General features: G+C 38.9%; 1 protein-coding gene across 5 annotated transcripts in view; it reads right to left on the minus strand.

Moving 5' to 3' along the window:
• Window positions 1-860: 860 nt before the first annotated feature.
• Window positions 861-18,496, minus strand: part of LOC125240245 (juvenile hormone esterase-like) — a 56,526-nt gene continuing 38,890 nt past the window's right edge. For 2 of the 5 annotated variants that reach the window (XM_048148072.1, XM_048148071.1), the window contains 4 exons: window positions 13,519-13,666; window positions 6,452-7,719; window positions 5,665-5,894; window positions 863-3,015 (listed from right to left, as the gene is read on the minus strand). In XM_048148072.1, the coding sequence (XP_048004029.1) occupies window positions 2,570-3,015; window positions 5,665-5,894; window positions 6,452-7,719; window positions 13,519-13,656 (2,082 nt within the window). In that variant the 5' untranslated portion in view covers window positions 13,657-13,666 and the 3' untranslated portion in view covers window positions 863-2,569. Of the gene's footprint in view, window positions 3,016-5,664; window positions 5,895-6,451; window positions 7,720-13,518; window positions 13,667-15,659; window positions 15,700-18,496 lie in introns of those variants that run through there. The other 3 variants (XR_007178595.1, XM_048148073.1, XM_048148070.1) reach the window with 3 other exon arrangements.

Below are 18,496 nucleotides of genomic sequence, written 5' to 3' on the forward strand. Positions count from 1 at the left end.
TGTATGTTAATTTTGTGGTTAGGTTATGAATACATTGATAGCTTTGATTGAGTTTGATGTTTCGTGTCAGTATTTCATTGGTGGTGTGGTGAAAAATTGTGTGATTCACTCAGTGGCAAAGTTTACCCACGTGCCTTGAGACTCTCTTTGACTCGCTACGCTCGCGGTTCAATATTGGAATCTTTTTCGCTTGCTCGGGTATCAACATTAGCACATGCGGTTAAACAACAACTTTGCCCCTTGTAAAACCAATGACTATTATAGCATTTGATTGCTTTGACATAACTTTAATCTCTACATCTAATTAAATAGTTATTTGTTATACAAGAGTGCAAAGTTGTATTTTAACGCCGAGTGTGGAATTGAAGAACGAGCAAGCGAAAGGATTCGAGAATAGAATCTTGAGCTTGCGAGTTTTTCAACACACGAGAAGTAAAATACATTTGCACTCGTGTGTAACACAAAACTTTTCCCCTCACTATTTCGAGGTAAGTACAACGCAAAAAACGCCTTTATCACTGCTTCCAGCAGTGCCACAGGTGGTAAAATATCTTCATCACTAGATTAACCCACTTTTATCAATTTTAAAGCAGAAAATTTGCCTCTATTCAAAGTCAAATTACTTTATCCACTAGTGGATAAAATGCGTTTTTATCCGCTGGTATTAAAAGACAAAACACATGTTTCCGAGCTAGTGAGGGGAAAACAAAATTGCCTGTGGCGTTGGGTAAGTTTGAGTAGAAAAACACTGCTTAGTCCAAAATAAAAATAAAAAATCATCTTACTTTCATTATTTATTTACTAATTAAGATAAGATATATAAAAATACACATTCTTTCTCAAACTAATGTATAACTATTTATAAAGTCAACACTGATTATTAGCACATGTACAACATACATAAAAATAATAATTTGGAATGTGATGAAGAATACCTTCAATAATATACCTTCAATAATATTTATTTCAATAAGAAAATTGATAAAAACGTTATTTTACTTAAATACCATTTTAAGGTACACCACTCAAATAAAAAATAAAATAGGATTCTGAATAGTAGAGGTAATAATATAGATTTGAGATTTGACAAAATGGTAAGAATTAATATAAGTATAATGATAGAAATATAAGTTTAGATTTCAGCTTAGAATGGTGTATCTGTTATATGTATATGTAATCCAAGCTGATAAAGCCTAGCCAGAAATATTGCCCAGAGGGCGCGACGACAACAACGTATAGGGTACAATCTGCAATTTTTTTTTAATTGCACCTTACCCACCAACGTACAAGGTGCTATCTGCTACATAGCAGATTGCACTTTGTACGTTGTTGTCGTCGCGCTGTTATTCTGATATTAGGGTGACAGTTCAGTTTAGTATGAAAAAAATAGTTCTAATGATATTCCGCAAAATGGCGCGTAGTATATTTCTGGTCAGGTTTTAACAAATGTAAATAATTATTTTGAATGGTCATAATTATAATAATTCAAATTTATATGGCGTATTCTTATTAATAAATAATTCTAATAGACAACCACGTAACTAAAAGACTAGTTTCCAAAAGTTTCAGAATGTTCAAAAATAGGATTTCTTATAAGCACAGTCAATAGCACAAGTAGAAAAAAAAAATGAAATAGGTAATATTTTTATATTACTTTTTGTCTCTTTCTAATCCCCCACTTTCCTGAAATGGGGGGGGGGGTTTGGAAGTTTATAGTGACCAGCAGAAGCTAGTAGTTCAAAATTTTAATGTTGTGGTTAGGTTATTCTCTAGTAATAATGTCTAAACTTATTACATTACCTATCACTTTTGCTACTGACTGTACATTCAATATGATTTTAAAAGAAATAAATTACTGGAATGTTTACTTATTTCAAATCGACCAGAAACGATTGCCTCAAACAATCTTATACAAAATTAAATTACAATTATCCAAGCCAATAAATACACAACCTATAATAAAAACCGTAGACAACTACTGAGAAGCGTAAACAATTTTACTGCTAGGTAGATGGCGCTCTATGGCCTCGTACGCTGTGTGCTTGACTGCCACAATCATTAGCCGATAATTTGTTCGGTATACAGCATACGGGGAGTCCCAGCAGGCGAGATATTGGTCGTTTTGGAGCATACGGGGACTCCCCTCAGGCGAAATAACAACCGATGAAAGTTACTATTACTATTTAATTTCCCCGAATGCGGGCCCTGTGGCACGCGTTCCAGAAATCTCCCGCATCCCGAATGCGGACCCCGTGGCACGCGTTCCAGAAATATCTCGCACCCCGAATGCGGACTTCTTTCGACTAATGAAAATGTTTCCCCGAATGCGGGCCCTGTGGCACGCGTTCCAGAAATCTCTCGTACCCCGAATGCGGACCCTATCGACTAATGAAAATGTTTCCCCGAATGCGGGCCCTGTGGCACGCGTTCCAGAAATCTCTCGTACCCCGAATGCGGATCCTATCGACTAATGAAAACGTTTCCCCGAATGCGGGCCCTTTCGACTAATGAAATTGCGCCAATACGCTCTCAGTAGAGTTGTCTACAAGTAATAATACAAAATGGCATCTCACTTCTTACCACCGAGCGATTCAAAGAAGTTCACAAATTTATTAACCCCAATATTTTTAGGCAAATCGTCTTCAGGCGGATCGTTGGCTCGGATGACGTCTTTGGGTACCCCGTTCCCGTTTTGGACCATTTTGATCTCGTTAGATGGTCTCGGTTTCCGTTCTATGTCACCGTTGGTTCCGTTTACACCGTTATGTTGAGGGGTTGTGTCTAGTTGTTCTACTGGTGTAGATTCAACTACTGGTGGTGGTTCAACTACTGGTGGTGATTCAACTACTTGTGGTTGTTCAACTACTGTTGATTCTTCCGGAGTGGGTTCTTGGGTAGTTTCTTCTACGTGGCTGGTTACCGGTTCTGGTATGGTTACCGATTCTGAAGCGGTTACCGATTCTGAGTTAGTTACCGGTTCTGAAGTGGTTACTGGTTCCGGCACGATTTCTGGTTCTGAAATGGAAATAAGTTTTCTTTGTAATAAAAATACATACCAAAAGAATTCGCGCCGGTATTCCCGAAAGGGGTAGACGGAGCACATGAAACTGCTCAAGTTTCAATTACACTATTATATTTAAATCGACACGAGTTACGAAAAGGAAATTCGTAACTCGTGTCGATTTAAAACACTCCCTTCGGTCGTCTTTTAATTTATCGCCACTCATCATTCGACCTTCCTTTTTTACGCACTTGAATCGTAATATACTATTTTATCATGCAGTTCAAGCGGTGTCACTATATACGCCACCCTAAAGCGTTTAGGAATTGAAGGCATGGAAAAAATCTGGCCTCCGCAATGCAGAAGGTCCCAGGTTCGAGTCCTGGGGATCGATTTTTGAATTTAGAACTCACGAATTCGCCGTTCGAAAGTCTGTGGAAAACGACGTACTGATATTTTTGAAAAAAGACGGCTCGTAATTAAAACTAGTGGTAATGACCACTCGTTTTCGATTCTGTTAGTAGAATTTAAATCGCTAGTAGTGGAGATATTATTGAACGAATTTCACGAAATCGAATGGCCGAGATTAAAAAATCGGCCCCCTACGCGGAAGTGTGAATTTTTCCTTTAATGTAACCCTTAAATGCATGGTGATGTATATGTCGCAGTAAGATAGATAAAGCCGTTATATAGTTATAACCCTAGGAATATAATTATACGTCGTAACATAGTTAAACGAAAGCGATTAATTGCTATCTTACTAGGAATATAACTATAATACTAAACTAGTTTAGTCATATAGTTATATGACTGGATTCAGTTTAGTGAAATGATTGTAGGCAGGAGTGCGGCGGTGCGGCGGAGGTATAGTTATAACCCTAGGGATATAATTATATGCCGTAACATAGCTAAACGAAAGCGATTCCTTATATTACCATCTTACTAGGAATATAATTATAATACGTTACTAGTTTAGTTATATAATTATATCACTGGATTAAACTTAGTCTAGGGATATAATTATAATACGTCTCTAGTTAAGTAATATAGTTATATAACTGGATTAAGTTCAGTAGTATAATTGTAGCAGTGGAGACGGGGGCGGGGGCTTACCCGCTACCACAAGGCAGTCGTTCGGCATCAGTTGTCGTTCATGTCACGGTTGCGTTTTCGTGCACAATTATTTATTGAATTTTCGAACTATTTTTATAGTTCTAAGTATACCAAAAAAATTCAAAAACACCCTGTCCGTCCGTCTGTGTGTTTTGAGAGAATAAGCACATTGAATTGGAAATAATTAACAAATTCTTGCCCTAAACAATTCTTCACTGTGGTTTGTTTACGTTATATAAGGAAATACAATAGTACCATGGTTTCAAGCAATGTTGCAAATTACACTATTTGCGATAAATATCATGTTTATCTTGTCAGATTAAATTAAAACTGCCATCGCACAAATCCAAATGCAGATACAATTCAGAAAATGAATAAATCGGATATTTTGAAAAGAACCGGGAGCACCGGTTCCTAAAGTTTTGTCCCGGTTCTTTCGCCACCATAAAATTACCGGGATTTCCCGGGAAATCAAGAACCGGGAAATACCGGGAGCATGCCCTAACTGTTACGTTTTAACTAATATAGCTTGGATTCGTTTGTTTAGTAACCAAACCTTGTGTACTATGTTCGATACAAAATAAACTTTGTTCTAACGTCAGTGACGGTGTTGTTATTCCAAATCGTCCCGCTATACGTATTATAAAACACTGATTTAAACTTTCACGATTTTGACACATATTTAAAATTGTAAACGGGACTTAATACATAGTAATACGCGATTAAGTCCCGTTTGCAATTTTAAATACCGTATTATAATTATATTCCTAGTAAGATGGTTCTGAATCGCTCCCTTATATCCCTAGGGTTATAACTATACCTCCGCCGCACCGCTGCACTCCTGCCTACAATCATTTCACTAAACTGAATCCAGTCATATAACTATATGACTAAACTAGTAACGTATTATAGTTATATTCCTAGTAAGATAGCAATTAATCGCTTTCGTTTAACTATGTTACGACGTATAATTATATTCCTAGGGTTATAACTATATAACGGCTTTATCTATCTTACTGCGACATATATATGCATCATATATTTGATGACCTGTGGCTCAATATGTAGCTATCCAAAATCTCATTTATTACTTAATTATTATTCATTATTTATTATTGTTTAATATAGAATTAAATAAATTAAAGAATATAATGATTTACTATTTATTATTTAAGGATTAAGATGAAATGGCGGAAAAGTGTGAAAAAACAGGCTGATGGCGATTTTTAAAGTATGTGATTTAGGCAGATTTTTTCAGAGTTAATAATTAGTTTATGTTTAAACATTTTATCATGGGGGTTTCACAAATAGTGTACCTTTCTAATAGTAGTCAAACTTTACAAATAAAACCTACCAATAATTATATATTTACATAAATAAGATTTGGCCTATTTAACTTCTAACACTGATTTAGTATAAAAATCGATCTTAAATATTTTTTTTATTTTTTTTTTTCCCAGAGTCAGAAAACCATTGTCTATCACATATATTAATATCTCGTTAAAAGAAAAATTCATGCATTTAAGGGTTAAAAATAAATAAAATCTTACCGATAACAACTGGCTCTTTCGCTTTAACAGGCGTTTCCTCTTTATTAACCTGAGGATGTTCCCAGATCTTAAAGTGCCTATTATAGAGCTCATCCCACAGGGCCATACGCTCCTTATCCGGGTTCGTATTGAGGGATAACTCGTTGCTCAGGTTTAGATAGTAGAGGTTGTCCTTGGTTACGGGATGCCAGGTTACCGTGATGTAGTGATTCTCGTCTGGGGTTGGGTTGCTGAAATGGTATTTTGGTTTATCAGAAAACGAATTGGTATTTCAAATTATTAAGTAATAACCACAAAATTAAAGTTTTGAAAAAATCCCCGACCGCGACATAGTAGACCGATTTTCATGAAACATGGCTAAGAACACTCCCGTCTAACTCAGCTTTTAGACAAAAAAAAACTAAATCTAAATCGGTTCATCCGTTCGGGAGCTAAGATACCACAGTCAGACACACACACAGACAGACAGACACGTCAAACTTGTAACACCGTGTCGTTTTTGCGTCGGGGGTTAAAAATACTCGAGTTTCAGTGCCAATCTTGAAAAAAAAAATTATTAAGAAAATTATGTACATTTTTCTGTTATCGCTGGTTTATGGAAATACCTAGAAGCATCGCAAAAAGCAGGCAAAAGGGTCGCAGAGGCAATGGATTAAGTAATTTAAGTACCTAATTATTTGGACGGGCGCCATACTGATAAATATTTAGATAATGCTTCATAATCCACTGGTACAGCAAATAAATCTTAATCTTAAAATAAATCTTATCAGCAAATTAATATTCTTACCCAGACTTGGCGAAGTTGGTCCAAAGTCTCAGCATTCTCTCTCTCATCTTAATATCCTGAGGCGTCGCTTCCACTGCCTCCAAAGAATCGCTCTTGAAGAGATACCCCAATTCGTCAGCATGACCCGCGTGGTGCACATCCAAAGAATCTACCAGCTTCTTAGAATTATTCAATTCCCCCACGTAATCAAACTTGTAATAGTACACAGGCTTAGTAGTCGCATGCACTAAATACTGGACATATCTATGCGTGTCGACGGTAATAAGTTTATCGGAAATCAACTCGAAATACCCATTTAAATTCTCGATGGCTGTATGATTCCCTTTGAAATATAGACTTTTGAATTTATTGGATATCTCTAAAGCTTCTTCAGAATTCCTCTGCACGTTTAATTCGTTAGGAATAAAGACTTGCAAGTCATCGGTGTCGACTTTACGCAAAAATTCCAATGTTGTCGACCCAATCATTACAGGGATTTCTGCGACGCGACCAGAAGTTAACAGATCTGTGAACGACTCTGTTATGGCTGCTTCTACACCGGGGAATTCTTTTTCAACGACAAAAGTGAAGCCTAATACTCCCGTTTCAAATATCATTTCAGATGGAAACAGTTTTCTAGTCGCCTCAACGATTTCTTTAGCTGGGGTCGCTCTTAAGAATTCTAAGATGTCATCAGCCTCATCTGATTCACAGCCTAGTAAATGCGCGAGCTTCTTTGCGTTTTCCAAGGGTTGTTTCTGCCAAGCCCAACTCGAAAGCCCATTCCCAGACTGAATAATAGCTTTGCTGATCAAATCTTTGCTTAAAGGGCTAGCTGTGAGAACGGACACAGAAGCACCACCAGCGCTTTCGCCGAAAAGCGTTATATTCCCGGAATTACCGCCGAAATTATTAATATTCTCCTTAACCCAACGTAACGCTGCGATCATGTCCTTCAAGCCAGCATTTCCAGGGATTTCGGGAGTGTTTAAGCTGAGGAAACCTAACGCTCCGCATCTGTAGTTGATAGTTACAACGACCACATCTTTTTCGACGAGGTAATCTGCCCCCCTTGAGCTAGCACTGCCCGAACCGAATTGTAAACCTCCTCCGTGGATGTAGACCATTACTGGAAGGAATTCCCCGTCTATGCTGGGCGTGTAGACGTTGAGATAGAGACAGTTTTCATCTCCCTCATACATGTCGGAGTCGAATCTGATTTGTGCGCTGATGTTTCCTTCTGAAGTGGCGTCACGGACGCCGTCCCATGGCTCAAGGGGTTGAGGGGCCTGAAATTGAAAACGTTGGGTAAATGAGTTTTTCCTATGGGTGAACCTGATGGGTCTTTTAGAACTCTAGCAATGCAAAATGAAAGATTATCAACTGTACACTCAATAACTTTAATTGTTGAGCCATTTAGAGGCCAATCATTTTGTTATTTCATAGTTAAGCTTATGACGTGTTCAGAATATAATGAGCTAGAAGTGGTTCAAGAATTAAAGTCCGTTACCCTACCTAATCCGACCACGTAAGAAAGGAAATGGAATTTATAAGTTATAATACTTATGATGTTTTACCACCATGCATTCACGTAAATTTTAATCCTGCATATTACTCGTATAGTCCTTAATTTCGGGAATTTGTATACCTACATGTATTGTACCAAAGTTACATACATCCATACATAAACTCACGCCTGTATTCCCAAACGGACATGAATACGGAAACTAAGTTACCTTATCTTAAAAAGATACCACTAGCTTTAGCCCGGCTTCGCTCGCGTTAGAAGGAGACAAAAAGAAGCCTATGTCACTCTCTATCCCTTCAACTAGTATCTCTACTTAAAAAATCACGACAATCCGTCGCTTGGCTTTGCCGTGAAAGACGGACAAACAAACAGACACACACACTTTCCCATTTATAATAATTAGTATGGATAGGCACACCAAAGAAAAACCCTCTGTTAGAAAAACTCACCGACTGAACAAAATGGAGAAATTGTGCGATAATCTGTCTAATATTACGAATTAAGTTGTTTTTGATGATATTTTCTAATGACAACAAAGCGTTAGTTCCTAATGTCTCCATTTTTGTTTTCCTGTCAAAATAATCTCTAAAGAGTATTCAGTTCCTACTTTATTTTTGATCAAAGAGTTTTATACAGAGGTGTCACAATAATCACAATCCATACTTACTAATATTACTAACTAGCTATTGGCCGCGGCTTCGCTCGCGTTAGAAAGAGACAAAAAGTAGCCTATGTCACTCTCCATCCCTTCAACTTTCTCCGCTTAAAAAATCACGTCAATTCGTCGCTCCATTTGGCCGTGAAAGACGGACAAACAAACAGACACACACACTTTCCCATTTATAATATTACTAGCTTTTGCCCGCGGCTTCGCTCGCGCTAGAAAGAGACAAAAAGTAGCCTATGTCACTCGCCATCCCTTCAACTATCTCCACCTAAAAAAATCACGTCAATTCGTCGCTCCGTTTTGCCGTGAAAGATGGACAAACAAACAGACACACACACTTTCCCATTTATAATATTTTAGTATAGAAGTATCTTATACTTTTAAACGAGCAATTCTTGTATATTTATTTATTTATATATACCGACGATCTCGGAAACCGCTCTAACGATTTGGCTGAAATTTGTTATGTGGGGGTTTTCGGGGGTGAAAAATCGATCTAACTTATCCTTAGGTCCCGGAAAACGCGAATTTTCGAGTTTTCATGCGTTTTTCTTCGCGCGCCATCTCGTGTGCAGTAGTTGTACTGTTAAGACAGAATTCTTTCGGTCGATGTAAGTACTATTTATTGCAAAGACTAGATGGCGACACAGGTCAAGGCTAACACGAATAGAAAAATACACTATTTGAGATTTTGTGGCGAAACGCGCGCCATCTCGTGTAGAGTAGTTGTGTTGTTAAGACTGAGAATTCTTTCGCTCGATGTAGGTACTATTTATTTTTGAACTAGATGGCGACACAGGTCAAGGATACGAAACAGAACCGAGCGAAGCTCGGTCGCCCAGATATTGGATATTATAAATGGGAAAGTGTGTCGTGTACAGAAAAACGGATCGACAAATTGACGAGATTTTTTAAGTAGAGATAGTTGAAGGGATGGAGAGTGACATACGCTACTTTTTGTCTCTTTTAACCCCCCCACTTCCCTAAAATTGGGGGTAGACATTTTTATGGAGCATTCCACAATTTTCGAGTTTAACGCAAGCGAAGCCGCAGGCAAAAGCAAGTACAGCAATAAAATAACGCCTGACCAGGTGCCGTAGCCGAATGGCATTGCTGCGACGCGAAACGAAACGCCGCGAAAGGTAGTCTGGCTCTGTCGCGCCAATACGCAAGAGCGATAGAGATATCTATGTGCGTTTCGTTGCGTGAGCGTTTGTGCCATTCCGCTACGCACCCAGACCAGATATGGCAGATATCGCTATTGTCAAGAGGGCGCTGTTATTCATTAAAGTAAAAAGTTCTAATGTGATTCGGCAATATGGCGCGTATTACTCATATGTCTGGTCAGGTTTTAAAGTCTTTTCCCCTCACTAGCTCGGAAACACGTGTTTTGTCCTTTAATACCAGCGGGTAAAAACGCATTTTATCCACTAGTGGATAAAGTAATTTGACCTTGAATATAGATAGATAGATAGATAGAATACTCTTTATTGGCACATAGTAGAGGAGATATAGCCTTGGGGGTCATAATAATTACCACAGAACCGAAGTTTGGTTTTTTTAGTTCTTTGTGTGTGTCTTTTTGACATACTAAAAATATAGTCCTAAAAACTACACTAACTAAATATAGTACTAAAAATATAAACCTCTTTATTATTAACAATATTGGTACTGGAAGATTGCATTCATAAAGGTATTACGACTAAAATTCACCTATTTACTGTGTAGCTCGTTTGCGGTATGGGTAGTATCCTTTATTATTCCATTTTCTAGTATGAAGTACCTACTGGATTATTTTGAAAAAAAAATATATGTTGCAGGCCTTTATATAAGCAATTACTTGACAAAGAACTGTAGGTGTCGCTTTTCTAAAAAGCGAGAAAAAAAATACTGAAGTTTTGTTTCCTACTTTAAGCCAAGATTTTTTTCGGCACTATTAAATATTATTGCTAGAACATGTGAGTCATTACATGTATATTATTGTCCCAAAAGTTCAAGTGAATCGCATTAGCCAATGTTGAAAAAAATGGATATTATGTAAATTAATAAAAAAATCATATCTCAGAAAATAAAAAAGATAGAAACCTCAAACTTACAGTAAATAATATTTGTCATGAGAGCTCTTTAAAAAAAAATTACAGTGAACATTTGGCGAAAGGGCCGATTTTCTATGCAAACACGGCTACGCTTTTCAGCAATGTAATTTTTTTCATATGTCCCACACCATGGTAAATACGGGTACGATCCGCCTGGTGATTAGCAGTTACGGTAGCCTATGACGCCTGCCAATCTAGAGCCTCCACATGCGCGTTGCTGGCCCTTTAGGGTACCTTTCCACTAGAGATGCGCAACGTGATAGTGTTTGATATCCACCAATCATGTTCACTGTTCACAAAGCGTAGCGCTAGTAGGAACGGGTTCGACTAAGCTGATTGTGGATATCAGAAGCATCCATAACACATCTCTGGTGGAAAGGCACCCTTAACAGTCCTCAGCTAGCTCGCAGGATAACGCGCGTCCGCGGGAGAAAAATCCTCCTATTGGGTAACCGTATTTACCATGAACTTGTATTTAGGTGGGGTTCAATATAAGTATATAAATTGTAGCACCCCATAAAAAAACTGTCGATAAAGCATTATATCGAACACGAGAGAAAAACCGATGATTATTAGGTTTTAATCATCGGTTTTTCTAGTCATAAATCTGCGCATCCACACACCCTGGACCCGTATATGGTCGCACACTGCGGCTTCTTCTTCTTCAACCTAGCGTTTTCCCGGCCTAGCGCCAGGGTCCGCTTTCCTACTCAGTCTTCTCCACTTTGCCCGGTCTTCAGCATACTTAGACGTGAGATTGTTCTCTTGTATGTCCGCTCCCACGACGTCCAGCCAGCGCTTCTTTGGGCTACCGGGGCCGCGTGACTTAGAGCCTTGGACAGCGAGATTAAGGCATCTGTTTTCGATGTAGGCTTAGAAGGATTTTTCTCCCGCGGACGCGCGTTATCCTGCGAGCTAGCTGAGGACTGTTAAGGGTGCCTTTCCACCAGAGATGTGTTATGGATGCTTCTGATATCCACAATCAGCTTAGTCGAACCCGTTCCTACTAGCGCTACGCTTTGTGAACAGTGAACATGATTGGTGGATATCAAACACTATCACGTTGCGCATCTCTAGTGGAAAGGTACCCTAAAGGGCCAGCAACGCGCATGTGGAGGCTCTAGATTGGCAGGCGTCATAAGCTACCGTAACTGCTAATCACCAGGCGGATCGTACCCGTATTTACCATGGTGTGGGACATATGAAAAAAATTACATTGCTGAAGTTTATGTTTTAATTACTTCCTTTCATCAAATTTATGATTTTTATCATTTTTTATTTTACCAAAATAGTGAAAAATATTTATATTTTTGCTAAACATCAACGTTATAAAAAAATTTGCCGCCTAATTCCCCATAAGTTGATACCAGAGGCGATTTTAAAATTTTAGGATTTTTTTTCCATAGTAATTTTTCATACAACTTTTGGCGGTCGAAAAAACGCATTTTGCATAAATATATTTTACTATATTTTTAGTATGTCAAAAAGACACACACAAAGAACTAAAAAAACCAAACTTCGGTTCTGTGGGAATTATTATGACCCCCCCCATACAAATTCTCATTCCACTCCTCTACTAACACCTCAGCAAGAGATACAGAAAAAAGATACAGCGGAGACAAAACAAATGATTATAATAAATAGAGGCAGACAACAGGCCAATACAACACACACAATACAACAATACACACACAACAACAACACAACACACAAACAACAACAACACAATAACAATATAGTAATTTTTTCTGCTTTAAAATTGATAAAAGTGAGTGAATCTAGTGATGACGATGATTTACCACCTGTGGAACTACTGGAAGCAGTGATAAACGCGTTCTTTGCGTTGTACTTTCCTCGCTATAGTGAAGGGAAAAGTTTTGTGTTACACTCGGGTGCAAATGTATTTTACTTCTCGTGTGTAATTTAATGTATTTTACTTTTACTACTCGCTTCGCTCGTGGTTCAACTATAGAATCCTTTCACTTGCTCGTTTTACAATTCCACACTCGGCGTTAAAATACAACTTTGCACCCTTGTATAACAAATAACTATAATTATTGCATAAGACTCGTATAAAAAAAGACTTAAACACCTGACGCCACAACTGCAAGATTTTCAGCAAAGCAAATATTTGCTGAATGCTCGAGAAATGATAACTTTATCTCGGCAAATACTTGATAAGTGATAAGAGCCAGCCTCCTGGGGAACTTGGTGCAAGATTAGAAGTTATACTACAGAGTTTTAAAACCCTTATAAGGAGTTTATGTATGTCTTTCCCATCACGGAACAATGGCGTTCTGGACCTAATGGTGTTCTTTTGACATTTTGATGAAATGTAAGGGGTATACACCGAGCGGATGTTGCCCTTGTCCGTATCATGGGACACACGCAGAGGCAACACTCGCCAGGGTGACAGGGTGTAAGGACTATTTCAAGACTCACGCCTGGAGTGTGTGTTTGCGTGCGTGCTAGCCTGTATGTGCGTGTGTGTGTACTGTGTATTTACCTGGAACCGCAGCGTCCCTAGCGGTGGCTTAGCGTAAGGGATCCCCTGGAAGCTGTAGAAGCTCTTCCCATTCGGTGTCTCCACCACTCGGCTCTGGAGCTACCCCTGCTTGTCTTTTTGTGTGTGTGTGTGTGTGTGTGTGTTTACCTGGAACCGCAGCGTCCCTAACGGTGGCTTAGCGTAAGGGATCCCCTGGAATCTGTAGAAGCTCTTCCCATTCGGTGTCTCCACCACTCGGCTCTGGAGCTACCCGTGCTTGTCTTTGTGTTGTGTGTGTGTGTGTGTATTTACCTGGAACCGCAGCGTCCCTAGCGGTGGCTTAGCGTAAGGGATCCCCTGGAAGCTGTAGAAGCTCTTTCCATTTGGAGTCTCCACTACTTTGCCCTGCAGCTCACCATGCTCCACCCGAACAACCGGTGCCTCTGTCATTCTGCCGCCCCTGAAAAAAAAAAATAGGCACAGTATAATAAAGAGTACTATCGTACAGTATGGCCACTCCCGCTCCCCCTCTCGGTTACCTCACTGTTACCGCCTGTCAAAAACGCGAACAGTCACGCGTTCACCTACACGAGCTTAGACTGTGTGCTGGGAACGCGCCTCTTTCATTATATTTGATCGCCAGTGTCCGAGGTGTGCTAATAGGACACTCTTACGCTGCGACTTTCAATCCGAAGGTCGCGGGTTCGAATCCCGACTCGTACCAAAGAGTTTTTCGGAACTTATGTGCGAAATGTCATTTGATATTTGCCAGTCGCTTTTCGGTGAAGGAAAACATCGTGAGGAAACGGGACTAGTTCCAATAAGGCCTAATAGTTACCATTTGGGTTGGAAGGTCAGATCGCAGTCGCTTTCGTAAAACTAGTGCCTAGGCCAAATCTTGGGAATAATTGTCACAGCGGACCCCAGGCTCCCATGAGCCGCGGCAAATGACGGGATAACGCAAGCAGGATGATTTAGTTGCAGTGACAGTTTGCCAGCCTCTCGCCTACGCCACAATGTAACCGTATCCCACAGTCGACTTAACTACGACATCCACGGGAAGAAAAGGGGGTGGTGAAATTCTTCCAGTCTCCACATCCATTTTTGTGTGTGAAACATGTCGAACGCTATATCGACTTAACACGTGAGTAACCCGCTTAAAATATCTTTAAATACACCTTGTATGTATGTGTGAAATGTACTGTATTTTTGGAATGATATCATCAATCTGATAATTGAATGAATGTTTGATACCGCGAATGGTCAAAGAGATTATGTGAGCAATCGGTTAGTAACCCTGAGTTTGATATGAAGTGCATCTTACATGCAAATGAAGTGTACGTATTGAAATATTGTAAGGCATAGGTAATTAATAAAGATGTTTTCCAAAGGCAGGGCGAGGCTAAAGCCTCCGCCACACATAAAGCGTTTTTAAAGCGTAGCGTTAGCGGAGCGCAATGATCGCTCGCAATCCGCGCTCGTTAGTTCCCGCTGGTGTCCGCTGGGCGCAACGCCAGCGTTCGTCCGGCGCACCGCTATCATTGCGCTCCGCTAACACTCCGCCTACGCTCTCAAAACGCGCAGTGTCGCGTGTGGTCGACTACCCATTTTTATCCCCCGACGCAAAAACGAAGGGTTGTTATAAGTTTGACGTGTCTGTCTGTCTGTTTGTCTGTCTATCTGTCTGTGGGATCATAGCTCCCGAACGGATGAATCTTTATTTATTTTTTGTCTGAAAGCTGAGTTAGTCGGGAGTGTTCTTAGCCATGTTTCATGAAAATCGGTCTACTAATGTCGCGGTCGGGGTTTTTCAAAATTTTTGTGGTTAGGTTATAGAAAAAAAAAAACCGGCCAAGAGCGTGTCGGGCCACGCTCAGTGTAGGGTTCCGTAGTTTTCCTTATTTTTCTCAAAAACTACTAAACCTATCAAGTTCAAAACAATTTTCCTAGAAAGTCTTTATAGAGTTCTACTTTTGTGATTTTTTTCATAATTTTTAAATATATGGTTCAAAAGTTAGAGGGGGGGGGGACGCACTTTTTTTCCTTTAGGAGCGATTATTTCCGAAACTATTAATATTATCAAAAAACGATCTTAGTAAACCCTTATTCATTTTTCAATACCTATCCAACAATATGTCACACGTTGGGGTTGGAATGAAAAAAATATCAGCCCCCACTTTACATGTTGGGGGGGTACCCTAATAAAACATTTTTTTCCATTTTTTATTTTTGCACTTTGTTGGCGTGATTAATATACATATTGGTACCAAATTTCAGCTTTATAGTGCTAACGGTTACTGAGATTATCCGCGGACGGACGGACGGACGGACGGACGGACGGACGGACGGACGGACGGACGGACGGACGGACGGACGGACGGACGGACGGACAGACAGACATGGCGAAACTATAAGGGTTCCTAGTTGACTACGGAACCCTAAAAAACACTCACCGGAAAAATCAACACAGTCACACTGTTGGGAGTACGTTACATACTGAATTTCAGGCAGATAGACTTTGACATGATAAGATAATAAGTATAACATATTGTATGGTTACGAAATGATGAATCAGTATTTTTTTTAGATATTATTTCAAATACTTTTTGTTATGACAGGATTAAGATAATGATGTACAGTCAGCAGCAGAAGTAGCGTAGCAGGCAAGATGTTCAAAATGAACTTGACACGCTCTTATTGTCTTAAAAATAAGCGCGTTACAAAACACGGAGAAACTAAAAAGCCAAAAATAATAAACCTTTCAATTCAGATTTCTTATCGTATTGCAATAAGCTAAACATCCAAATTATAAACAAATCAATTATTTTTGTAGTCGGTACCACTACCAGACCTGTTCGTCGCCTTGCTATTGCCTGTTTGCCCCACCCAACCATACACAGGCTGGTACCGACTCCAAAAATAATTGATTTGTTTATAATTTGGATGTTTAGCTTATTGCAATACGATAAGAAATCTGAATTGAAAGGTTTATTATTTTTGGCTTTTTAGTTTCTCCGTGTTTTGTAACGCGCTTATTTTTGAAGGCGGTTTTATTTTTTGTTAAAAAGTTTATTTATTTGTTGATTTTTAGTGGTTCCTAGTGATATTATATGTATCAGTCCGAATACATGTACAGTAGTGAAAGAATTATCCTTTAACTCCTAACCATTGAGGAGTTGACCTTCCATCATCAGCTCAGTTGATTTTTAGTGGTTCCTAGTGATATTATATGTATCAGTCCGAATACATGTACAGTAGTGAAAGAATTATCCTTTAACTCCTAACCATTGAGGAGTTGACCTTCCATCATCAGCTCAGCCACATAAAATTATTACCATCAGACGTAAATACTGGTGTACCTTTGAAAAATAGACTAAAAACATTACATGTGCCTATAACATTTGAAGAGTTCCCTCGATTTCTCCAGGATCCCATCATCAGACCCTGACTTGGTGCCAATGGGACCATCTCGGGGTTATACCGGTTCGATCAAAAAAAAAATTTTGAAAATCGGTCCACGATTCTCGGAGATATCGAGTAACATACATACAAAAAAAAAATAAAAAAAAAAATAAAAATAAAAAAAACATTCAGTCGAATTGAGAACCTCCTCCTTTTTTGAAGTCTGTTAAAAAATAAGATCGTGTCAAGTTCATTTTGAACACCTTGCCCGCTACGCTACTGTATGTTTTTATAAAAATATCTTATACTTTTAAACGAGCAATTCTTGTATATTTATTTATTTATTTATTTATATATATATGTATTTACACTGACGATCTCGGAAACCGCTCTAACGATTTCGCAGAAATTTGTTATGTGGGGGTTTTTGGGGTGAAAAATCGGTCTAACTGATCCTTAGGTCCCGGAAAACGCGAATTTTCGAGTTTTCATGCGTTTTTCTTCGCGCGCCATCTCGTGTGCAGTAGTTGTACTGTTAAGACAGAATTCTTTCGGTCGATGTAAGTACTATTTATTGCAAACACTAGATGGCGACACAGGTCAAGGCTAAAACGAATAGAAAATACACTATTTGAGTTTTTGTGGCGAAATGCGCGCCATCTCGTGTGGAGTAGTTGTGTTGTTAAGGCTGAGAATTCTTTCGCTCGATGTAGGTACTATTCATTTTTGAACTAGATGGCGACACATGTCAAGGATACGAAACAGAACCGAGCGAAGCTCTGTTGCCCAGATATTAAAAATAAAATGTTGCATAACTTGCAATTAAGTTGCAAACTTTACTTATGTTTACGCAATATTTATTAAATTAGATACTAGCTTTTACTCGCGGCTTCGCTCGCGTTAAATAGATTGCAGAGTGCACCATACAAACTTCCACCCCTATTTTAGGGAACTGGGGGGCTAAAAAGAGACCAAATAGCCTAATATCACTCTTCATTCCTTCAACTATCTCCACTTAAAAAATCACGTCAATTCGTCGCTCTGTTTTGCCGTGAAAGACGGACAAACAAGTAGACGCAGAAACTTTCCCATTTATAATATTAATATAGAGGTAGATTTATAAGGATTTTTCTGTTAGACTATAAACATAAAAAAAAACCGGCCAAGAGCGTGTCGGGCCACGCTCAGTGTAGGGTTCCGTAGTTTTTCGTATTTTTCTCTAAAACTACTGAACCTATCAAGTTCAAAACAATTTTCCTAGAAAGTCTTTTGTGATTTTTTCATATTTTTTAAACATATGGTTCAAAAGTTAGAGGGTGGGGGGGACGCACTTTTTTTTCCTTTAGGAGCGATTATTTCCGAAAATATTAATATTATCAAAAAACGATCTTTGTAAACCCTTATTTATTTTTAAATACCTATCCAACAATATATCACATGTTGGGGTTGGAATGAAAAAAATATCAGCCCCCACTTTACATGTAGGGGGGTACCCTAATAAAACATTTTTTTTCCATTTTTTATTTTTGCACTTTGTTGGCGTGATTGATATACATATTGGTACCAAATTTCAGCTTTCTTGTGCTAACGGTTACTGAGATTATCCGCGGACGGACGGACGGACGGACGGACAGACAGACATGGGCCATGGCGAAACTATAAGGGTTCCTAGTTGACTACGGAACCCTAAAAACCTGTTCCTTATGCACATAAACTCGCTCAATAGGTTGTTAAGGAAGCCAATCATAATTTAAACTAATTATAAACAAGTCCTTAGTGTAATGTATTAATTATACTGTAATTTTACCAACTCATCTTACGGTCAGTCTAAATTAGGAATAAGAATATTCCTAAATTACACCTCCCTTATATAGAAGTATCCACATTA

This window comes from Leguminivora glycinivorella, chromosome 27 (assembly GCF_023078275.1).
Source record: "Leguminivora glycinivorella isolate SPB_JAAS2020 chromosome 27, LegGlyc_1.1, whole genome shotgun sequence".
Lineage (NCBI taxonomy): Eukaryota > Metazoa > Arthropoda > Insecta > Lepidoptera > Tortricidae > Leguminivora > Leguminivora glycinivorella.